Source organism: Limanda limanda, chromosome 15 (assembly GCF_963576545.1).
Source record: "Limanda limanda chromosome 15, fLimLim1.1, whole genome shotgun sequence".
Taxonomy (NCBI): Eukaryota; Metazoa; Chordata; class Actinopteri; order Pleuronectiformes; family Pleuronectidae; genus Limanda; species Limanda limanda.
The window spans coordinates 10,977,938-11,002,952 of NC_083650.1; the positions used below are offsets into that span (position 1 = coordinate 10,977,938).

The 25,015-nt window shown below is 41.2% G+C and overlaps 2 protein-coding genes across 4 annotated transcripts; both read right to left on the bottom strand.

The window, feature by feature from the left end:
- Window positions 1-3,852: 3,852 nt before the first annotated feature.
- On the bottom strand, window positions 3,853-17,791 carry ccar1 (cell division cycle and apoptosis regulator 1). 3 transcript variants are annotated; one of them, XM_061087027.1, is made up of 26 exons: window positions 17,751-17,791; window positions 16,680-16,838; window positions 16,305-16,483; window positions 16,029-16,187; window positions 15,443-15,475; window positions 15,027-15,223; window positions 14,780-14,906; window positions 14,126-14,317; window positions 13,432-13,624; window positions 13,160-13,304; window positions 12,889-13,044; window positions 12,524-12,749; window positions 11,719-11,832; window positions 11,226-11,392; window positions 10,189-10,399; window positions 8,951-9,034; window positions 8,546-8,734; window positions 8,104-8,295; window positions 7,725-7,958; window positions 7,510-7,636; window positions 7,184-7,266; window positions 6,961-7,101; window positions 6,753-6,873; window positions 6,457-6,639; window positions 4,365-4,570; window positions 3,853-4,262 (listed from the first exon to the last, which is right to left on the bottom strand). In XM_061087027.1, the coding sequence occupies exons 2-26, from the start codon at window positions 16,786-16,788 to the stop codon at window positions 4,182-4,184; spliced, it is 3,849 nt and encodes a 1,282-aa protein (XP_060943010.1). In that variant the 5' UTR covers window positions 16,789-16,838; window positions 17,751-17,791; the 3' UTR covers window positions 3,853-4,181. The 3 variants fall into 3 exon arrangements, with proteins under 3 accessions (XP_060943010.1, XP_060943011.1, XP_060943009.1); XM_061087028.1 differs by lacking the exon at window positions 17,751-17,791 and adding an exon at window positions 17,148-17,166; XM_061087026.1 differs by lacking the exon at window positions 17,751-17,791 and adding an exon at window positions 16,959-17,007.
- Window positions 17,792-19,116: 1,325 nt separating this feature from the next.
- On the bottom strand, window positions 19,117-22,979 carry zgc:110319 (uncharacterized protein LOC796111 homolog). Its single transcript, XM_061087073.1, has 8 exons — window positions 22,886-22,979; window positions 22,263-22,366; window positions 21,637-21,772; window positions 21,234-21,300; window positions 21,041-21,152; window positions 20,877-20,940; window positions 20,115-20,289; window positions 19,117-19,777 (listed from the first exon to the last, which is right to left on the bottom strand). Exons 1-8 carry the CDS (start codon window positions 22,948-22,950, stop codon window positions 19,709-19,711), a joined length of 792 nt encoding a protein of 263 aa, XP_060943056.1. The 5' UTR covers window positions 22,951-22,979; the 3' UTR covers window positions 19,117-19,708.
- Window positions 22,980-25,015: the final 2,036 nt, after the last annotated feature.

Sequence of the window (25,015 nt, forward strand, 5' to 3'; positions counted from 1 at the left end):
AGAGACAATAAGTGAAAGCAAACAAACAGCGACTCCTGACAGGTTTTGGAAAGCCGACACATTGGGATTCTACAGGCTGCGTGTGAGGCGGGGGGGCTTTTGTCATGCTAATGACGTCTGAACTTTTGACATGGACGGAGGACAGAGGGTGTTAATGGAAGACACTGATTTGCCAAAGTGCTGGCGAGGGAGAGGGTGAGAATTTCAAAGCATATGAAAAATAAGAATTAGTTTAAAGGGATAGTTCACCCAAAAATTTAAATTCACTCATTCTCTACTCACCACTATGCCGATGGAGGCATGGGTGAAGTCCACAAAACACTTAAGGAGTTTCAGGGGAAAACAGCACTGCAGCCAAATCCAATACAATCGACTTCTTTAGACATTAAAAAACTCGCATGCCTCCATACTGCCAAAAACGCAGCTCCAGAAGAGTATCCTAGTGGAAATTTAGACAAAAAATACGGTGTAAATGATGCTGTTTATAGTTGAATTTGAATTTTGTGCTTATGGACGCTTGGATGACACCACAGGAGCAGTATGGAGGCATTTAATGTTTCTTTTGTTGGAAGAAGAGGTCACCATTTACTTCAATTTTATTGGATTTGGCTGCAACTTACCCCTGAAACTCATTTGTGGACTCAAACACTTCCATCAGCATAGTGGTGAGTAGATGATAAGTGAATTCTCATTTTTCGTAGTGCTATCCCTTTAAGTTCCAACGATACCAGAGTAACGTCATACTTCTTCTGCACTTGCTCCATAACCGCATCCCAAGACTTCAGAGGTCGGATTTACACAGACAGCCAGGCTCAGCGAAGTGGGTGTAAGTGGAGACGTGATCAGTTACCAAACCAAACTCCCTTTTTACTAACCCCGTCTGCCCCCACTTCTAAAAACTCTGACCTGCTTTTGAATCAGCCTTATTGTCAGCAGATTGGCCTGTGAGTGCAGCAGCTCTTTGATAGCAGGGCGGGAACAGGGGGTGGCGGTGGTAAAGACGAGGGGCAGGGAGGAGGCCACAAAAGCCTTCTGTGGCAGCCTGGGAGTGGGGTTACCTGCCCTGCTCTTTGCGGTGGGGTCTAATTACACACACATCACATGTGCATGCATAAATATAAACGTGCACGTCCAAGTGCAAATACCCCACACACATATTCAGCTGCACGCACACAGCTGCTTCGTGAGGGATGAGGAGCGTGCATGTGGTTCCTCAGGGGACAAGTGAGGTTTGTTTGTCAAGTATTCAGAGCACGATACCGGGACAAAAGCAGCCACATAACCAAAGTACTGGGTGACAGATCGGCATTGTTCTCTGGGAAGTGACATAGACAGGCTGCTGGAAACAGACAGAGATGTTTCCTGCTAGAAAAAATATGTGAAGTAGGTCTCAGTCTGGGTGGGACTAAATTCTGCCGTCACTTTCACAGCTGCAGCTCCTTTGTGGAACCCAGTGTGACCTTGGACCAGTGGGTTTAAGTGAAAACCTGGGGTGAATTCAAGATTCATCACTGCAACAAAAAAAAGGTTCAAGGTCTCAGTCAATAAAAAAGTCTCTGTGAATTGAAATCCTGACACAAATGGTTCTTGAACTGGCAGTGACTATACTTGGCATCTGGAAAGAGTTCCTGGGAAGGTTTACACAACAGTATGGGCGGAAATCTACGACAGTAAGTGAGTTGTGGGAGAGGAAAAGTCCCAAGTCCTGACGGGAAGTCCCAAAAATGACAAAAATAATAAAAACAACACCTCAAAGAACAAAAGCTTCAAAGGTCAATCGCCTACAAGATGCTGAGATGCAGAAACCTCCCTGTTCATCAGCCAAACAACCTCCAGTGACAACGTGCCACATAATTAATAATCCTTGCCTGAACTACATCTGGTTACACCCATGATATTATGTTATCCTGCCACCAGTGCAAGGATACTATTCCTGACTAATGGTGTGAAGTAACTCTCGCCCTCTGATCTGTGCTTCATCGTCCTGGGAACTTTGCTTCAAGGGCAATTTGACTGATTTCTAACCTCATCTGTTTTAATGCTTGTCACAAAGTAAAAGGTTTCCGTGCTGCTCTCACCCCCTCACGGTCCTGCACCTGATGGTACAGACACAGGCCGGGAAGGAAAAAGAATGGGTTTTGTCTGAGGTCTGTTTCTCTTAAAAAATAATTGCTTCAGCATATAGGGCGTTTGAAGCCTATATCTGAGTCACAGATTTGAGAAATACTGAACCCAAGGCTCCCATGTTATCCCCCAGACTAGAGCTGCTTTCAATTTTACCATAACGTATCTAATTATGTGCATTCATTTTTTTCATTACACCTCCTAGGTTCTCTTGTCCAAATACATTTTAGTTTTCTCAATGTGTTGGCCTCAACGTTTCCTCCACCCTGCCAACATTAACATTTTTTTCCAGAGATGACGAACTTTTCTTTACCAATACGTACTCATTGGTCAAAGTGTAGTCAATATTAAATAGCCTATATTCCAAGGGAATTGTTGTCTTTGTCATTGATAAATCTGAAACAATGAGACGCCATCAAAGTATCACCAGTGAAGTATTAAGTTCTCAAAGGAAGACAACACAGAAATTAGTCATTTACGTAGAGTTAAAGTAAAATGTATATATTAAGTGCTGTTGTATAACTTGTATAACACGAAATTTATAATCCCCAAATTAACAGATACTTTTAGGGAATCACTAGAATAAAAGATCTACATCTTGACAAAGTGGTGACAGTTTACGTCAGTGGTAATACTTGAGCTTTTCCCACTTTGACCATTCAAAATGTCTACTGTGAACAAAACAGTCTTCTTGTAAATCTCACTGGAAGAAGACAATTTAAAGGGGAGAGCAATTTGTTTCAGTCAATGACCAGTGTCCTATATCTATGGAGTCTGCTGCCACCTGCTGGTGAGTGGTGCTGCATACCTCAGCTAGATAATGACTGATCTCTTCAGAAATTCACATTATATAGTTTCATCTAGTTTTGTCAGGAGGCGTTTAAATGTGCCATGACAGGAGAAAATACATGGAAACAGTAAATTGTTATGGTTGAATTCCATTGAGGTGTTCGCTACATTAGGTAGACTTCCATGACTTCCTGGAACAATCAAATAAAATGTTAAGAGACAGATGTTTTTGCTGTGAAGTTCATGGGAGAATTATCTAACAGACCTGAGTAATCACTCGGTTAATTATTAACATTACGTCGCACAAACGAGTGGTGGAAAAAAACACAGACACAGTGTAGTGTTAAAATGAACCACTTTACTCTTCCACAAGACATCCATTGGGCACATCTTCAATAGAAAAATAAAACCGCCTGCTCTGGAGCACATCTGAATATTAGTGTGGCTCATCTCTACAACAATCCTTAGCTTAACGCACATTCGTTGAGCTTATATCGTTTTTGGCTCGCTTGTAGTTTTCCTTTGTCAGAAAAACGAGACGGATGCTCGTCACAGTAAAACATGAAGCACTGTGAGTGGCAGCACAGCAGTGGATGGATACAGTCAGGAGGTGCCAACAGCAAAAATGCCCAAGAGAGACAGGAACCATGCATAGCTGTGAGTTTAAACAATCAAGAAACAGCAGGAACCAGTTAAATCAGCCAAGAAGAAGAACTGCAAACTGAAAGTGTCAACTCAACACAGTTGTGGTTACACAGCAGATGAGGAATTTCAAAAGTAAATACTCTTTTGTCAGAGTCCCTCCCAACCTTGTCCTTTCATAATAAGTTTATTTTAAATATATTTTTCTAATGTATTCTCTCGCACATAAATAGCATCCTTATTGCTCATTAGAAGAAAAGAAACATCTCTGAGAAGTACAACTCACACGTACTGGCATTTAAATCTACAATGCGGCATTTTATTGGCCATAACAAAGCAAAAGCAAAAGAAATCGACCAAACTTGATTTAAACTAGGAAAATAAGCCTTTCAAAGCTCCGACTTTGTTAAAATTATTCAAGTTAAGAAAAGCAAGTCGTCACAAACAAAATCTATAGTACACGGAAACTGTGGTCAAATTAACACTGGGAACTAATTCATTAATTTATACATGTATTTGGGAGACAATAGGTCCAAATTAACAACTTATGCATGATTAGTTAATATTTACAATTCTTAAGATAATCAGTGTTACAGGTTTGCTTCATTCATTTCAAAGTGTGTCCATCATTCATCGGCGCCGTTTGTTTGAGACAACCGAAGGTGATCGCTGAGCACTTCCTGGAAAGCTGCGTCCGTTTTCTGATCCTGAGAGAGAAAGAGAAAGCAAGTTGGTGAACGTGATCTTACCTCTTAAAAAAAAGAAACAGATTAAGAGCAGTTTAGTGCTTTTTAAAAACAATGGTGTACCTTGGTCATCACAGACATCAGCCCTTTGACGGTGGTCATCAAGGAGTTGCACGTCTTGCTAATCTGACTGTGGTAGGTGGTCTTCTGCTCCTCCTCGGACTTCAGATTCTGCTCAGTTTGGACCAGAGTGGTTTTCACCTCCTCCAGCTCCCTGGATAAAGCTTTGTTAGCTTGTTCCAACTGCGCTTTAACCTTCGCATCTTCATCTGCAAGGGAACACAACACAAGTTAGAGGCCCAGTTACACTGAAGCCATGAAAACAATTACACAGTGGACATCAAGAGGAAAAGAAAAATACACTTTTATACGACTCAAAAAGCTATACAACATCGAAGTAGTTGGATTTTCAAGCTGTCTTTTCGCTTTGTTGAACAAGCTTGCTAAATTATGCATGTCCAATACCATCCCTTTCACTTTTTATGACAGTGAACATTGTTTAGTGTCTAAACAAAGATTAATCACGATGAATTTCACAGACAATGTTGATGCTACATGTACAGAAGCATGTCAGATATAATTTAACTAGTTCTAATGAAACAAAAGGATTTGGACACAGAACATCCGAACTCGCCGTCCTTGTGTTTATCATCATAAACCAGATTACATTAAAACAGCTGACTGGATCTGACAAAACTGCCAGAACTAAAGGCCAATTTATGCCTCTCCGTTTCTTCTATTACGGACAGATAAGACCGCCCTATCCGTCGTGAAACGCCCTCTCCGAATGCTTCGTACAGCTTTTCGTACACGTCTGATTTTTCTAACTATCCGTCTTCATGTTTGAGACCCGACGGACCGCTCTTGGCTGTGATTGGTCCGCGAACGACATCATTTCCGTATGACGTCATTTCCGTATTTCCGGACCTCAAACTTCCTGTTTACTTCCATGTAGCATCAAACCCAAACACAACTTATGATTCTACGATTAATGTGACGTGTGTGTTAAGCCAGCGGAGTTGTCCGGCTGACGGTGGCTCGTTCGAGCACTGAGGGCATGTGTGCACGGTCACAGACGGTTATAACGAGCTTTCAAAACGGCGCTAGCAGGCTAGGCTAGCGGGCTAGGCTAGCCACCATGCTAACTGCGGTGGTAACAGTGCAAGAACCCGCCGTCACGACTTTAATTCCACTTCTATCATGACACTGTTTCTATAATACCGTCAGGTTAGAAGCAAACACTGGATAGTAGTAGTTAGTGTCGGGAGTCCCTTCTGACTGTGTGTGGAAGCTGGGGGGAGCTAGGTCCGTGTAGCTTCTAGCTACATGTAGCCTCAAGCAGATTCAAGCTGTGGAATCAGCAACACCGTTCGGAAACAAGACCGGGGAACCGCTGCGCTAAGAAACGATTACATCAGCATTTTGACCCGCTGGGTGTCACTTTATTTAGTTCTGTTAGTTGCCATGGTTCAGTGTGTGGGACGCAAGCTAACATGTCAACAGAGACACGTGGACTTCTTCCTCCCAAATGGGGTAGGCTTCTCTGAGCTCGTCTTCCGTTGCGCCACCTATGGGTTTGGCGGTGAATTTTTTCCGGACGTAGACAGAAGGAGAAGTAAAAATCAAAATGAGTCTTTGCCCCCTGCTGAGAACTCTCAGAGAAACGGACAGTAGTAGTATATAAGAGCCTTAACAATCACTGGACCACACAACATAAACTGTATTATCTCCTGCACATATATTGCTGTGTCACCGGTCTTTGTTTAATCTCAGATTATCGTGTTAATGTGTGAAGCCAGGACACATTTCCTTCCCTGGTGGGTCAGTTCAATCTGTTAAGTATATAAAAGGCACATTTTGCTTGTTTCTTTAATGCTCTCTCTCAAAATTCACATTAAAAAACAATACTGCTGGATCCCATTCATTTTTTTTTTATATGTTGTGGTTGGTGTGAATATTCCAGTCCATGTCTCAACAGGAATCCCAGAAAGAGGAAACCTGAACGCTTGAGACCGGGTGTTTCTGTAGCAAAACTCAAATTGAGCCAGATCACTGTCCTGGTGGACTTCTGACACAGAGTGTAGCTTGCAATTCAAGATATAATGATAGTTTCCAAAAAAACATAATTTGCAGTATAATGGAATTTGAATCATACCCATTTTGACATCCTGCACCATGAGTTTCTGTTCTATCTCCTCTCTCGACTTCTCACTCTTCTCCAGTTTCTGCATTATGCTGCCGATGTCGACCATGGCTCCGTTATAGACGATCAGATTACCAGACTCGCTGGCCTCTGACTGAGCACGAGCTTTCAGGATAGGAAGTGCTCCTCGGTTACCTGACAGGAAGACAGAGAAGAACTTTAATGAAGGAAACAGCAACACCGTCACTCTGCTCATTACATATCAATGTCATGATAGATTTAAAATAGAAACAAAAACATGATGTTACCTGTGAGGTTTTCTATCGGAGCTTCAGTAATGGAGGGAATGGGTTCGTCCTTTCCCCTGTCCGTCAATTTACGGTAGTAGCAAGACTCTCTAATCACCGGTTTGTTCAACAGCTTCTTTATCTGGAAACAAAAGTCGACAAGTCAGATTTTCTGAGCTGTACGTTGATGTACATTTGTTAGTGTGTGTGCGTGTGTGTGCGTCTTCACCTGAGCACGAGACAAGTGTAGTCCCAGTGTGTACAGGATCTCCTCCAGGTCTCTCTCCAGCAAATAGCCACAGTGGCTCTGGTCAAAGTAGACGAACGCCATCAGCAGCTCCTTGTTGTATGTGACCATCTGCTTCTTTTCCTGGTGACACAACAACCATGTTAACACCATAACAGTTTAATTTAAAATAAAATAAAAAGGTCTTCGCAGCCAACCAACTGACCTTGTCTTTGGAGGCCCTCTCTTTTGATGACTTGCGGTCGTCTTTCTGATCTTTCCTGCCAGTTGAGTCATCATCCTCCTTGTCTAAGAAAAAAATGGAGCACATTAGTCAATTATCTGTCAGTGGAATTAAACTGTTGACTCACAACTTTATTAACTGCTCAATAGTGTGAACTCAAGAATGATTTAGAAAGAAACAGATGTTTTCACAAATGAAGGTCTCAGAAACAGTTTGATCCATCACAGGCTCAGCGTGGTGCATGATTTCTCATCATTGACCAAATCTTATTGTGGGTAATCAAATTCATAAACAAGAGAGTGCAGTACCGTCATCATCATCATCTGCATCTTCAGCCTCCATGGGGTCGTATTCTTCAGCATTGGCCGTGCTGCCATCATCTTCATTCTCCTCTTCATCACGAGACTCCTCTTTTTTCACAGGTTTTTCATCCAACTGATTTAAAACACAAATGCATTAAAACCCACATCATTGGTTGAGCAAATGACAGACTGAAAACAGCAGACTTGTGTGAAGGGCTGACCTTCTTGTCCTCCTCATCCTCTTTGGTTTTCTTGATAGCTGGTTCTTCAATCTCTTCTTCCTTTTCCTTCTTGACTTCACGTTTCTCTGGGTCCTTCTTTTCTGCCTCTTTTTTGGCTTTCTTGTCCTTCTCCTTCTTCTCGTCTTTGGCAGGAATAGCAGCGAGGGCTTTAAATATGCGGTACCCAAAGTCTCTTTGTAACATCTCGTTAAACAGCTCAGCAAACAGGGAGACCTGGACAGAAAAAAAGGAAGATGTATTACCAACTTCAATGAGAACAATTGATAATGACAAAACTGACTCTATTGGCCTACCAAAACAATAATAAAGCACATGTTCACACATTTCAAAATACGTGTAAAATGACAGTAGGTCTCACCTCAAACGAGTGCTCCTTGTTGTCTTCCAGTCGGTAGTCCAGTAACACACTCAGGGACATGACACTGCAGTCAAATTTGCCGCTCTTGGCTGCCCAGTTGGGGTGCACGAGGATGGTGGGTTCATCAGGGAGGATGTAGCGCCTTTCTCTGCGCTGGCGTTCAATCTCCTCCAGCCTCTTCTTTTCCTCCTCCTAACAGAGAAGAACACGGTTAGAGAAGCACTTCAGATGGAATGTACAATAAATCTAGTTTCTAAAAGTTTTTTATAAAACAAAACTACGAAATGTAATGCCTGTCCCTCAATAACTTCAGAGGTTTTGTAAGACCTAAAGGTGAAATGCACTTTAACGCTCCCACGATAACAAACATTTCTTTTTGGATACTTTCTTTCATACTCTTTTCCACAGAATTAATTATTAAAATGAATTAATTTCTCTGTACTTCTCTGTCTTCCTCGGTGCGAGTTGGCTCCTCTTCCTCTGCCACTTTACTCTCTGGTTTCTCTGGCTCTTTGGACTCCTCCACCTGCTCCTCCACCTTCAGCTGCTTTGTGAGGCGGGCGATCAGCTGCGACTTTAACCCCTTCGAGCTCAGAGAGCGACAATCCAGCTCCTTTCGCAGGTCATTTACCTAAAGGGAGGGATATCAGAGAAACTTAATGCTTTGTGCCACGACAGTGACCCAACTACCTGCTCTCAACTGATGTGAACTCATTTCTACAAACAAAATATACAAATAGCTGTATTATTTTAAAAGATGTTAAGGGATTATTATTTGTCTGCTCTACACAGATAGTTTAGCTACACATCAAACTATCAGTGTGGAGATGTTCTCTTTGAACCTCACCTTCATTGATTTCGGGTCAAGTTTAGTCCAGTGAGTCGGAATACAAACGTCCTTCGCTTCCCCTTCATCCTTCTCCTCTTCCTCCTTGACGGGAAAATCATTAGGATAGAGACAGGCAGAGAGACAGAGAGAGGTGGGAAAGAAAACCGTCAGAAACACATTCAAGGCCTCTGTGAACTTTAAAGTTGATCCGTGCAAGAAGCAAGGTCACATCTGTCTTTCATTGTCTCGTCCTAGCGAGCTCTCGACTGTGTTTAAGTCCACTGCTACTGAAGCGTACACAGGTTTCTAGCTCTTATGAAAAACAACAGAAATGCCCCCCAGCTGCCAATCAATCAATCTGTGGAACACAAAAAAGGTAAAAATCAATGAGTGTGTCGAAAAGGAGTGTAGGTACATCAGGTGAACTGAAGCTGGACTCCGAACGGAGTGAGGATAGGGTGGCCCTACCATGATCTATGACTGGGGTATTGGGTATTAACATTTATGGGATTTATACATCTACGTCAGATAGGAGCCCTCGGTCCTTCTGTCCAACCAACTGCCCTGGAAAAACCAAATTCTACATATAGTCCAAACGAGGGTGTAGAATCCAACAACAAGAACAGACAAGAAACAGGACTTGGGGGAGGTTCTCTTTTCTGAAGTCAAACAAGTGAAAAATCATAAAAAAATACACATTTCCACGCAACTGACTCCACAGATTCCAGTTTTAAGAAAATAATTACAGATACAAGGGCTGGAAAGCACCACAGGTTAAAATCTCAGAAACTATTTGAGATCATTACTAAGCCAAATTGCAAACACCCAAGATTTAAGCCGGTTAATTAAGTATGGTGCAAAGCAATGCTCAACAAAATGCCAGAATTAACGTGATTACATCCAGATTAGCAACCAATTAATAAGGCGAGGAGCTGGAAACTGTTTTATCAGTTGCGATCAAGGCCTACACAACACAACCTAGTCTCACTGCTTCCACTGTGTGTGTCTGCTGGATGTGAGGGAAGGTGGGAGTGCTGATGGAGGAGTTGGAGCTGAGGAGAAGGGGAAGGGTGGAGGAGTAAACAGAAGAAGCCTAGGTGAGGTTTGGCGAAACGATAGTCTGCCTGCGTTGGTGTCTGTGTGCATGAATGGTGACGTGTGCGTTGTGTCTGGTGTGTAACTGGGGCTTATTTTTTGTAATTCCTGTGCCTTCCTGTGAGAAGCGGAAATGAGAAGAGGGATTAGCGGTTCAGTGCCTGTTCTCCATCCGCCTCCTTTCGCTCGGCCGACAGCTTCTCAGCCAGCTGCTCCCGGAGTCGCCGTGACAGCACCTCCCACTCTGAGCGGGTAGGAAGACAATGCCAAACATCCGGAAGAAACAAAACCACTGTCTCCACATGAGCAGGGACTGTCCGCCCCTTGTGAGTCTCCTCCGGCCGATGATAGCGAATCTCTGCAAAACGATACCTGTCGCAAAGGAAGAGGGTGCATTGGAAAGAAACATTCTGGTCAGGGCACAGTATAAAAGGCAGGCCTTGCTAAGACGAGCCTTCTACAGCCACTCCCTCCCATGGGGTCACTGAATGATCGTACACATCATTACAGTGACCCATCTCCCATAAAACACAGAGCATAGACAAATGGACCCAGTCTGCAGCTCTCCAACTGTTGTCACAGGTTATGCCAGGAATTTTGAGAAAGTTGACAAGACAATCACACAAAATTAAAATTCACACCCCCACTGAAATTCATTCCCATCATAACTTCAGCCAATTATGAATGAGTGCTCTGCGCTTAACCTTGGGTACACTTAAAGCACTACGTTAGAGAGGACAGGATAAACGGGAAAGTGAAAGCCAGTTAAATATGTAAGATATTTAACAGAGAGAACAGAAAGAACAAATAAATAGAAAGTAATGAACGCGTCTTCTGGTCCAGGCTACTGCTTCCAGCCACAAAGTCCATGCGTTTGGTTTTTCATCACAATGAAATATGCGCAGGTTTGTACAGAGTGTGACAGAAAGAGAGAGCCAAGACGACAACACACAAAAAGGCCAAAATAACATTAAACAACACAATAAATAATAATAGTAAATAATGGGCAGCAAATTAACACAATAATCATTGGAAAACAAAACAATATCACCCAACACGTCCAGGATGAGATTTAGTGTAGAGACAGTAAAATTAACAGCACATTACAGATACTTAATTTGTGTTTTAGTAACAACAAAATTTAAAGACGAACAAAAACAGTGATATAAATAGATACTGATGAGACGTGAGCTCTTACCACTGAGTGCACAGACCAAGGTCTATGCCTGTGAGTGCCTTGCAACAGCGTATGGCTGTCTTTATGAGGACTGAGGGATCCTTCTCTGGGTCAGCTCCGTCCAGAGAGGGAGACCAGTGACCACCGATGGCCATGGCCTCGTCTTTACCTCTCATTCCCACCAAAAACTGAAGGAAGAAAGACAGATGGGTGGGTACAAAGAAGTGTCACAGAGCAAAGGTTAGTTGGAAATGGGAAATATGCACAAAGGAGTGTAGAGGGTGGGAAGAGCGAAAGAAACGAGGATAGAGACAGAAGCAAAGAGGTCAGTAGCATGTTAGAACAGTCACACCTCTGAGGATCCACCACCACAAAAGACACCAGGGTTATTTACACATGGCAGCCAACATCAGTTAGTTGTCTTCCGCATTATGAAGACTCAGCAATGGAATAGGACCATCACTTTATTGTCAGCTCATGCGTGTGGTACAAGCAGGGAACAGATGTGACGTACCTTAATGAGTCTGGCAGGGTGTTGGAAGGTGTCTCTTATTTCCTGGGTGTCCTCTGCCAGAGCACAGGACTTATGGTAGAGCTCCTCGATACTGGGGTTAGCCAGCAGCATCACCTGAACATTACAGACACAACATTAACTGAGCACACAAAACAAACAAGAGCCTGACAGATTTATCTGGTGGCTAACTTGATGACTAGATGTGCATTTATTTAAGAAATTTAATTATTTTCTAAATTCAACTTCTATGAATTGGTTGTATTTATGTTTTCCTTTTATTTATAGTTATTTCAAATAAAATAAAATATACATCTTGGGTCATATATTAGTATGGGAATTCTTTACTCCATAATGTTGGAATCAGCATCAGCCCCAAAAGATTCTTATTGGTCAGGCTCTAATGTACAAATTCAATGTGATAAAGAAAGATGGTTCTTGGGTAACTGTAGCAGCGGTAGCACCATAAGCCCGGGCAAACCCACCAAACAAACAGCAATCGTCTCAGCTACAGGTTGAACATATCTGAATGCATTTATTTCAAATAAACATTTACAGCTGTTACACTTTATTTAAAGAAGTGAAATAAAATATTCCCTGTTTTTATTTTGTCTCTAAAAGGTACCTGGGATACACATTTCCATGATTTTTGGTATTTTATTATCTTCTTGTTTCCAATTCTGATTGTAATATGATAATGAATTTGACAACTGTTCTTCACATCAAGCTTTTGTCTCTGGCTGCCATATGCATTGTACTGAGGGTGAGTGTCACAGTAGTGCAGTGTATTCATTATTGAAGGTCATACCTTAGCACTATAGGTGTGGTTGGCATCTGGGGGGTCCAGCACAGCTGTGTTCTTGACTAGAGGATCAACCTCTTTGTGCAAGATGTGGAAATTACAGGCGTTACTAAACTGGAAGGGGCGTGTCACAGGGAAGGCATCCACCCAGGTGAAGACAGCGTCAAAGAAGTCGCTGGGAATGTAGAGGCTCTGATAGCGCCTCCTCAGCTCCATAATGTCACAGCTGGAGCTGGAGAACACAGAGAGGACGGTTTATACCTCACTCATACTAGACATGTTGTCGTCTTTTACACCAGAGTCCTGGCGTGTGACAACTTTGATCAGTTTTCAGCTTCACGGCATGAAAAACAAAAAAGAACTTTGCTCACCCATCCAAACTGAACTTGGAGAACTGGACGGTATAGCGAGGCACGACCCTGCGAGGTCGTCTTGGCGAGCGGTCACGTCTCGGGGAACGGTCTCTGGAGCGCTTGCGTGTCGGCGAGCGTTCTCTCGATCGCCTGCGTTCACGATCTCTGTCCCGGCTAATGAATTAAGTAAAGGCAAAGAATGGAGTTATAGGAAAGCAACAAAAGCTATCAATGCTACTTTTACTGGCAACTATCGGAAAATCTTGGAAAATGTCTAACATTAGCCCACCTGCGTTCTTCTTTTGTCCTGAGGATGAGCTCAGGGCCTCGATCATTGCGGTTGGGGAAACGAGGGGGAGGTTCAATTCGTCGAACAGGTAGTGGCTGTTGCATCATCCTAACTGGGGGTTGAAGCAGACCCCCGGAGAAAACATCTAGAAACAAAACACAAACGGCAAAGGACCTGCTTGTTTAAAATCATATCTTTGCCACGAACACAGCTTTGATTCTGTTGTCAACATCCACTTTATGCCGATACAAGTTAAATGCCGAATATTTTACCTTTGGGTGGCGGCTGTGGCAGCAGAGGCTGAGGAGGGTTTTGGAGGAGAGGGGCCAAAGAGGCAGCAGAAAGCTGGGCCTGCAGGAGGGAAGGAGGGGGAGCCTGGACAGGAACACTGTATGTGGTTGGGGGAGGTAGAGACTGAAGCATGGTGGGGCCTGCTTTCATCATTTGAGGAACTTGAGGCTGGCTCTACAAAAAATAAGCAAAAGAAAGATTCAATAATAAATAGGAAAAAGACCAAAAAGAGCCAAAAACATATTCCTAATATGGTACATGTCTTGGCATCATTATAATATCTGTTACCTGAATAACTTTGAACATATGACATTTTTATAATAAACAGATTTATGTTACTTCACACTGAAGTATCATCTGCTACTTTGAGTTTCTCGTTCTGTTCAGTTCACGCTTTAAACTGTTCCTGCCATTATCTAGGTTCAAAACATATTCTTTATCATAGCAGCCTATCCCTCAGTTTAACAACCTTAAAACAGAAGTAAGGCAAAATTAGTTTGTTTGCCAAACAAAATAAATATAATCTGGAAAAAGAAGCTGTTATCTACCACAAAATATTAAATGAAAAGTGTATATATAAATAAATATATACATGTTAAAACATTGAAATAATGGTATAAAATAATCTCTCTATAAAGATGTTTGTGTGTGTGAGATTCAGGGGATTGTGGTTACATTTTGTCTGTTGTCCAGAGTAGAGTGCATGTCTGAGTAGCGCAGCTGCATCCCGGGCTCATTGTAAAGGCCACCGAGCTGTGGGGAAGCTTGAGGTAAAGGCTGATGTTGATGTTGATGATGCTGATGCTGATGTTGATGCGGGTGTTGATGTTGATGCGGATGCTGCTGATGTTGCTGATGCTGCTGATGCTAGGAAGGAAATTAAGAAAACAACAGTCAATAAAAAAGAAAGACGAACAAGAATGAGATCAACTTTGACCAAAAGAAAAATAGACATGTAAATCTATAAAGAATCTCAGACTATGACATGTTAATTGTCCAAGGTTTAAACTGAATCTGTGAATATTTAAAATTCAAATGGATATGTTGACATTTTCCACATGTAGCCTCTGTCGAAGACGAGTCAACAACTGTTCCAGTGTTTACACAGATCAATACTGGAAATTGATGAATAAAACCTTGAGTAAATAACAAGAGAAGACAAGTATAAGTTTTTTGTAGTGGAAGAACTAGTAGTAGTAGCTCACTTCAGTAGCTTACTTCACTGACTGCAGCCACAATGATACCAAAAATCAAACAGTCAGCAATCTATCTGTATAATGGAGTTCAGTCATTCTTGAGTAAATGATTGCAACGTCTGAGAGTTCTCACCGACTGGTTTGCTAGCTGAGGTAAGGTCTGGATTCGCTGGGCGTTCCACTTGAACGGCATGTTAGGGTTGTACACAGCTTCCACTAGGACCCTGTCGCCCACCTGGGGGGTCTTCCCCTTCACAGCACTGAAAACAATCACACATTGATCATAAATACATCTCTGTGTATCTCAACATGTCAGAATACTTCAGTTCCAATTGAACATTTTAAAGAAGTGCAGTCTGGGAGATGCAGCACTATTTTACCTTAGCTGGAAGAAGACATCTTCATCTACAAAACCAAATGTGTCGTGCAGCTTGTTGACGACACCGGTGAAGACTCGCTGCTTCTGTGGTTGTGTCTGCTGTTGGTGGCTTGAACGTGGTGTTGGGTAGGACACAGTAATCTGGGCTGTCTGCTGGGGGTTAGACAGACTCAAACTGGTGGACATGGCGACAGGGGGCTGAAGGTAAAGAATAAAGAGAAAGATGAAAAAACTGCTAATTTGAAAAACATGTTTATGTGATCGTAATATACATGTAGTAATAAATTACAGAGAAGTTATATGAATAAAAGCTCTGTAACGCAATTAATTTAACCCCAATTGCACAACAGGATTATTACATTTGAAAAGACAAACAATAAACAATATGTGGCAGATGTATGTTTTTTTCCACATTACCTGAGAAAGCAGTGCCTGTTGAGGCTGTGGGAGCTGCGAAGAAAAGACAAAACAGAGGACTAAACATTTTGTTCACGTGATACAAGAGATTGGCTCAGAGTCCAACACCACAACCTGTTTTCTCAAATTATTTCTCTGCAGCCCATTGTGTGTTCACCACAGGGTTTTTGCTGGTTGAAACAAGATCTTTTAATGCTGCATGTAAAAGGGGCGGTCATATAAAAAGTTGTCTCAAATTACACTTTCAGCTTTTCAGCTGCCAACGTATATTTAGCCCCTAAGGATGTGAAAAAAATCTATAATAATGATTTCAGGAGTGAATTTAATCTCATTATAAAAGAGTGCAATTTTGGGGGGAATTTTACATTTAGTGCTGTACCAGATAACCTATGCTTATTTTACCAACAACACTTAAGTCTTCTATTTTGCTGAGACGTTTAAATTTATACAAAGCCCCAATAGATGTCTTAATAATAAGCCCAATGCTAATGTCCTTGATTTTGGGAACCATGACATTTGTCAAAGGTTTGCATGTGCAAGAGAACATCTAACGCAAAGTGTGACAGGCTTATTGAGCATGTTTTACCTGATGAGGTACACCGTACAGTTGCTGTTGAGGGGGTGGTTGGGGAGGTTGCTGCTGCTGCTGTTGCTGTTGCTGTTGCTGTTGCTGTTGTTGTTGTTGCTGTTGTTGTTGCTGTTGTTGCTGCTGCTGATACTGCTGTAGCGCTGAATTAATCTGCGACTATAGACAAATAAAAAGCACATGAGTGAGTTTGTTGTTGATCAAACAGTGAGACATGAACATTACAAGCTGCACAGCTCGCTGACTGTGCTTTGGACTTCCAGATCTGTGACTGACCTGCTGTAGTGCTGCTGCTGCGGCAGCTGCTGCGGCTTGCTGTTGCAAAGCAGCAGTTTGCTGAGACAGCTGATAGTTTGCAGCGGACTGGTTGTTGAGAGAGGCGGCAGCCAAGGCCGACTGCTGAGAGTAAACTGAGGGAGATGCTCCCAGAATAGACGGCTGCTGCACACCCATAGCTGCAGAGACGGAAAATAAGGCACCACATTCAGAGAAATTTGGAAAAATCCATGGGAGAGATGATGTGATGATTATTTTAAAGACACAGAGGGATTAAGTATTTCTACACAAGAGTTAAACATTTTCATAAGAGTAATTAGTGCCTGGTGAAGTAGGAAATGAAATAGCTTTGACCCTCTGGTGTGCTGTACTTACAGTGCAGGCTGTTGAGGTCCAGAGACTGAGAGTGGCCCTGCTGGGACACCGCTGTGGGAGCAAATTGAGTCGCCCAGGGCGGATTCTTCTGTCCCCCAAATTGGGCCATGACTCATTCAAGTTAAGGGCAAGCTCTGCTCACCAGACCAATGCTCGTCACTAAAAAACAAAATGTACATTTAGGTCAAGAAGAGCTAAGACCAGAGGATAACAGTGGTCAGAGTATTTAGATCACACAAAATACATGAATGCCATGCAGCGTATTCTCATTGAACAAACCCTGCGTCAGTGTGGATCAAATGAGCTGTGCAGAAAGACAGTGACGCACCAAAACAAAATTCACTTAAATATCAAAATACACGAGAAGCAGCACCAGGGCACGTATAACACGACACGAGGACGTGAACGTACATGAATCTATCTAACATGTATCAAGCCACAGCAGACTTTAACTCTTAGCTATCTCACAGGCACTGAACGCCATCAGACTGGTTTGAGGAGTTATGACTGTTTTCCATTCGTGGGAACAAGACTGTCGATGGGAGAACAAAGTCCTCAATGGTGGGCCAACTGGTCAGGACACGTTGCCCTTCATATCTGCACTGCTCCGTGGATTAGAGTCAGATTAGTGCTGACACAGCGTACAGGCTAGTGCTAGCGCCTGCAGCTGACAGAGGGCTAGCGCTGGCTAATGCTGATATTGTTGTTGTTCACAGCAGCTGACTGACGGTTGTTTGAGTTGAGGAACTGTGGCTTCGTCTCCACAGGGTGAAACACCACCTCGCTGAGATGCTACAGCAGAATTAAAACACAACATGGCTGCTGTAGCACAGCTGCTGTACAGGCAGCTAAGCTAACCCCTAGCATTCGCACGTCGCTAGCTTTGTTGCCAGATTAGCCTCGTGCTGGGTTTGTTGTCGAGGCCTGAGTTCCTGTTCACCGGAAACTCACAGAATAAAAACGCACAGTCACCGCCGGATGCAGCTCTCCTGCACGGAGAACTACGACTGCGCTTCAAATAAACATGAAATATTCAGGATATCGAACGTGGACATTATCGTCGGTGCTTACCGCTGTCCCCTACGCCGGCCGATGTGCACACCGTCTGCACATGCGCGGGATGCAGAGCCAGAGCCGGAGCGACGCAGCAGGGGGCAGAAGTTCCGGGACAGATCAACAATCACACAGTTTATATGTCCAATAAAACTGTCTCTGAGAAAAACAACAAGGTCCCGCGTCACAGTTCACCATTAGACTGTACATAATAGATTCATATAACCAAATCTATCCCTGACTTCTCCTGGAGAAATATATAACCACCTCCACTATGTCCAGATGATGATCAAACATCAATGGTTTAATTTTCAGAAACTATAGTGAATATGGACTAGATCCTTGTTTAACTCTTTTAATTGTGCAATATTTATTACTTCCTTGCATGTATAAGTATTACCTGTTTACTTATCACTTCACTGTTGTCTATGTTTGTCTGTCATTGCTGCTGTAAACATGGCACAATTTACCCACTGTGGGACTAATAAAGGATTATCTCATTTTATCATATTCATCTTCTTAAGTTACAAAAGGATACATATTATTTCAGTTATTCACAGGAGACCAAAAATATTTATACTGATTGCTGTGCCATGTAATACTATGGATAATACTGTGACATTGGTAGAAAACACATTACATGTCAATGAGGCCAGTGGTGCTTGATAGGCGTTTATTAAACATCTGATGATTTATGATATAGTTTATATAGTTGTCTTATCAGTTTAATTTAATTAATTTAATTTTTTTTACATATATTTTTTTTAATTTGTATTTATTAATATATTTCTGTTTTTAATTCAATATGTATTCCATCACTCAAGGTTTGTATCCAGACACCGTTAAAGCTGCATATTCCCACTGTGTGTATAATTTTTCACTTACTTATACTCACTTGTCAGTTTATTAGGTGCACTAAGCTAAATAAAAGCTGTGTGATAAGTTTGGCTCTCAAAGGTAATTTATAGTATATGAAGTTATAATGTTCATTTCTTTCATTGAAACTGTGTTTTTGGTGTTGATTGCATGTAATTATAATAATTTTATATATGTGAAGCAAATTGTTGTACCATTTATTCGTATGAAAACTGTAATATAAATAAAGTCTGGTTGATTGATTGAGGTATTAGTAGATGCCTAAGTGTAATCCTCCTGAATGTTGCTCTAGGAACTGTATATAAATACATTGAGAGCTGCTAGAAGCCAGTCATATAACTTCCATACGTAAACATACTGATCAATAATGATTCTGATTATTCCTGTAACAACTAAATGAGAAACGATTCTTCATTTGTTTCTCTTCCCACACAAAACACAATGACATGAGTCACACCTGCATTAAAATAACAGTATAATAATTTAAAAAGGAGATCAGAAACAAAGATAAGCTTTCAAACTGTGAACTTTGTTTAATGCGATACAGTAAATCTTATGTGAGCAGCGCAACGCACATAAATAGCATACAGGTATTTTAGGGTGAGAAACTTACTTCGGTGTTATTATTAACCGTGGCATTTTATTTCATTTGTCGATGTATTAACAAAAACAACCTTCTTTTCAGTTTCAATAGCTAACACCTTATTCAAACTTCATTCTGCTCGACCATTTCACATTGTCAAGAACTCGACAATCTATGAAAATATTACAGTATTTCAAAATATACATTATTTATAAGAAATAAATACAACAACACTTTTATAGCCATCACTTAACATTTCTGCGTAGCCAGTAAAATTATTGTATCTTCCATATATAGGTCAACAACATATATTTTCATCTTTAGTAACGGGGACATTCAGTATGTACACAGACAACACAGCTTCAAATCTTGAACAGTATATGCACCTAAAATAGCTGAAATTGCTTATCTCTCTTCATTCTAGTACTATGTGAAATATTATATAGAAATTATGAATGTTTTTGTTTTAACACAGCGAAAAAACAAAGTTAACGAGTGCATTGGTTGAACAGGTTTTTCATTCTTGTAATTTGCGTTCCAGCTCTGAGAAAACCTTTGCATTGATTTCATCCACTTCGTCTTCCACCTGGGCAAACAAAGAAAAGGGACAATATGATGAATGGGACATAAAACTCTGCAAAGACAAACAGTATTCTCCTTCGTCTTAATCACAGAACAGCTAAACTCGGTATCCTATAGTAGCAAATACACACAGATTGAAAAAATTCAAGTCTGGTCTTATTATTTAGCCTTGAGGGTCAACATTTTTGGGGATTTGATTATGGAACAATTTCCTGTATATGATGATTTAAATATCCATAAGGAAACCGCTCAGATAAATCCAAGAATGAACAAATCAGAAAAATAAACCTGCATAAATCTCTGCTCAGCTACAAAACTACACAACAGAAATTCAGTATCACCTGTTCCACACTGTCTACTTCTGGGATATAAAACTGAAGCATGTTCTGAATCCCATTCCGCAGCGTGACTGAGGAGCTGGGACACCCTGTGCAGGAGCCGACCAGCTTCAGCTTGACTATGCCGTCCTCAAAACCCTTGTAGATGATATCACCTCCGTCCTCCTGCACCGTCGGCCTTGTTGAATAATGTTATACAGAACAAAACAACAGAAAGGATAGCGAGTTTAGACTGATGTCTCAGTACAGCTGTCTTTAACCATCACCTCAGATTCTCCAGGTCAGACAGGTTCACAACAACAGGAACATTTCTGGAACATTTAAATAAGTGGTAGCCCCCGTGTAGAGGATGCATGAGTACGGATATGACGTATAAATTCTGCTATGGAAATCACAAATCGTTTTGTCGACAGCACATCAACACCAGTAGTGGCCCTTATACCTAAAAGCTCTTGAATCTAATTGTCTTCCAAGTTGACATCTTCATCTACTACGTGTTGCTTCCATTAATGTTAGATAGGTCATCACTTGGTCGCTGTGAATTTTTCGAACAATTTCCTACCTTGTTCTCACAGTCGCTCACTCAGACATTTCCTGGACATTTTATTGTAGGGGGCTGACAAAAAGAAGTCTGAAGCATTTGACTGAGACATTTGCATACAGGTCCTCTGGAAAATTTCAGGAAACTATCCAGAGTTCGGTGCATGTCTAAAAACAGCTAGACACTACAAAAAAACACATAAACGGCTGTAAACTTGTTTGTACCTAATCCTGTTGTCCAGAAGCTCCTTTATCATAGCTACAACTTCATCATCATCTTCAGAAATACCTACAATAAAGAAAATGCATTGTTTACTTTTTGCACAATTTTACTGACAAAATATGCATGAATGTCAGGATAAACAAAATGGCCACATTTCATAACTCACTGCTTTCATTGTTAACTGTCCCTGTTGTTATCGGGTCACCGCTTTCGAAGAACTTAGTAATGGCGTCCAAAGCATGACGCTTGATGTGTGTCCATTCCACATCTTCATCTGCCTGACAGGACAGCAAAGATCTCATGGACATGTATAGCAATAAAATCACACAGAGAAGCTTAAAAATACAGTTCATACTAACTTTAGTGACTGTGATGAAGTCAGGGCCGAAGAACACACTTTTCACTCCTTCAATCTCAAACAAGACTCTGAAACAAACATTTTATCATGTTAATGTTCAATAGAATGAAAAAAACAACACACAATGACAGTTAGAAGTCGGAATTTGTTGGCGTTCATTCAGTGTTAAAAATAAAATATCCGGTTGTGCAGGTCTAAGCGTCTAATGTCGTCACTTGAATCATGAATAAAAAATGTAGACGTCAAAGAGTTCATTCCACTTACACACATATGAATCACAGACCACAAACAGACACAAACCTTGTCCTAAGTGAGACAGATGTTTCTATTAAAATCTATTTAGTCAAATTAGAAACTGTACAACCTCCGCTTGACAAAGTACGACAGTAAACTTGACACCCAACCTGGCTAAAGATGAGGATTCCGCTGAGCTTGGAGAGGGAAAGTCAAGAGTCCCACTTCCTAGGACTGGTTTACCAGGGAGAAACTTCAAGCTCCTGGGGTTTGGAGTGTCTTGAGTCTGGATGGAGAAGTGTCTCACTGAAAAATATCACAAAAAACATTTTTTTAGTAGGTTTTGTTATTCTTTTCTATCATATATTAAATATTTTAAAGCACGATTACAGAGTGTTAGTGGATCTATTAAGGTTGTGATCTGAATGCAATACACCTGTTGACCCCCATTGTGCATGCGAGTTATATAATTTCCTTTCGCACCAAAAAACCGACCAGTAGTTTTTAGCTGAATGGAAAGTTGTTCATTCATGAAATTGAAAACGACCCTTTTCATCAATTTAACCTTATTTATTGAGAATTCTGATCTCTAAGTTGCCAGGAAGAAGGTTATTTCTTACTCTGTAAATGATTTGTGTTGTTTTGAATTCCACTAGATCCCAGAATTTAAATGCATGTGACTTTTAAAAATAGGTTGTTTTATCTAATCTTATATTAGATCTAAACAACATGGAATAAACCTGTGGATCCAGGGGCCCTGGGCTTTGACTGGGGTGTCCTGACACTGGAGTCTTACTTGAGAAGAACGTGGCTCCTGCTGTCCTGCAATGAGACTCAAGTCCTCTGGAGCTCCGGGTGGTGCACTGGGAGAGATGTGAGCTCCTGATCTGCTCTGGAAACCTGACAATGTATACAGAGTAGTGATGCACACACTGTCTGTGGATCTACACAGGACTTCAGCTCATCCACGTTTCACTGACAGTGTAAACAGAAAGGTGCAAGCACGTGATTGGCTGTAAACTCAATGATTTTGTCCCGAAACGTCAAACTACACAGATGTTTTGGGACAGCACATCATCGGTATGACAGAGCAGAGTACAGCTGGCTAACGTTAGCTGCTAGCACACTGCTTACAGGGGTCACGAGGAACACAAACATTGAAATAAAAAGTAATAAAACACGAGATTAGCTAAACTAAAATAACTTAAACGAGCTTTATTCGATGTATCCACGTGTGCATCCCCGGGTCGGACAAATGACATACTGTGTTACCCAGCGTCGTAGTTAGCTTGTTAGCTAACTAGCTAGCGAACATCATCGCATCAACACGTCGTTTGTTTTCAATGCAACGCACGAACATTAACACGCGTTAAATCCGCCGCACACATTAACATGTCACATCTGTGAAGAGGCTCAAACCTGATGTGACACTTGTTCCTGGCTCGTAACAACTGGAGGAGACCCCATCTCATGTGCGCCGCCATTTTGTTTGTTTTGAAAATGAGGACCTCGTGTGGTCGCCAGGGGGCTTCTCATCCTGTCCTCCGACCAAACACAGCAATATTACTATTGTTTGTATACATTCATTGCAGTGATATAGGGACGTAATATTACCAGTATCTTGCAGATCTTTTTAAAAAAACATCATCTAGAGAAGTGAAGATAGTTTTAAGCGCAAGGTGTGGGTAAGTAACATGCTTCGTGTTTGTTTGATGATGTCACAGCTTCTATTTGTCCTTCTCGTCACATGCAGTGATTTATTTGAGTTGGTGTTTTGCCTGATCTCTTCCTGTGTGTTTGCACTCCATCCTGCATGTGGTGTTTCTACTTTTAAGTTCACAAGATCTGGATTTAGATTCTGATCTGCACCAAATTTCAGACATTCATAAATATCAGTCACCTAAATATGCCTGATCGTCGTTTTTTCCTCTTTATCCATGAAATGTTCTCTGAGAAATGTTGAAAACCATCTCACAATGTTATAGAAAGAGAAAAAGTATCAAAAATCCTCCTCCTGCCCACTGATCCGGATCCTCACCATTATTCACATGTTCTTCCTTGATCCGTAGCCGACACCGAATTTCCTGTTAATCAATCCAGTAGTTTTGGCTTAATCCCGATAATTATCATGCAAACAGGCAAATAAACAAACAGAGACGACAACATAACATCCGCAGGTAAATTAAATACTCAAACGAAAAAATACAGAACAATGATATAGAAATGGAATCATCACAGTTGACATTACACACACATTTATACACAAAAGTCCTCGACACAGTAAGAAGGATGTGGAGTGGACATTGCTGCTTCTTGTACTTGTTTAACTTGGAAGCTTGAACAAAAGTCTGAATGCATCATTGTGATCATTATATTCCACCTCAAGCAAACATAATCCTGATCACACATCTTCTTTGGTCCTGTTCTCTGTTTTGCCCTCGGTTTGAATAGTTTGATACAGGTATTTCCTTCATGAAATGCTTGCTTAGCTCCTACGTGCACTTTTTCATTTCCTCAGACACCTTCAGTTTATGAGTCAGAACCCAGAAGAAAATTGGACTTCCGTGCCTTGTTCTCTAGCTCCTGAGTGGATCCACATTTTGTTTGAATAACAAATCCTGGTAAGTGTTGGACACACCTGATTTAGGACCATAGCGTGCAATTAGAAAGAATGACTGTGTTTGGCTTTGTATTGTTCTATCAAATAAAGGGCCATTAAAACAGTGTACAGCTGAATGGCATAGACAGTTGAGAAAATTAGAAAGGCATAAATATTAATGGTTTGTGACTTCTGTACTGTAACTGCAGAACTGCTGCACAATACTCTGTCTAGTCTTTGTACTGTACTGTACTGTACTGTACTTTGATCTGTCAGTGAAAACATGATGAGTGCACAGGTATTTGTGGTATGTATACCCATACAATTCCCTAATGAAATCTACCTTTTTTTTTTCTTGCCTTTATTTGTAGAAATTCCATATAAACACAATCGTATCCTGACCTATAATAAAAAGATCACAATTTGCTGTGTTTGTTGATTACACACACTTTTATGAATTGAAATAACAAGTAATTATAGCCATGAATAAATGCACTGGATTAAAAACTACATAATCCTCCAAAATGTCAGAGCTATGAGAAAATATGTAAAATAAATAAGGAAGCTTGTCACGTATTTGTTATGTAACACTGATTACAGAACAACTGATGCATCTCAAAATCAAAGTTCATATTAAATAATCCATGTAAACAGTCGCTTTAACAAATCCAGACCGACCTGATCGAGAATGAGGAAACTCAGTTGCAGTTGCGCATGAAGGTGAGTTTCCTTGGTTCAAAACAAACACTGTCGCCCAGTTTCAAGCTGTCCAACCCCATGTTTCCCAACACTTCTTCTGACAGCAGAAGATAGTGACTAAGAGGAGTGGCACAGAATGAGTGACTCTCCCACAAAGGAGCTTCATTCTGAAAGGCGGTGGTGTCAAAACGAACGTCAGGAGCACATTCTGTACTGGAAGAACCTGAACAACCCTGACATCATTAGGATAG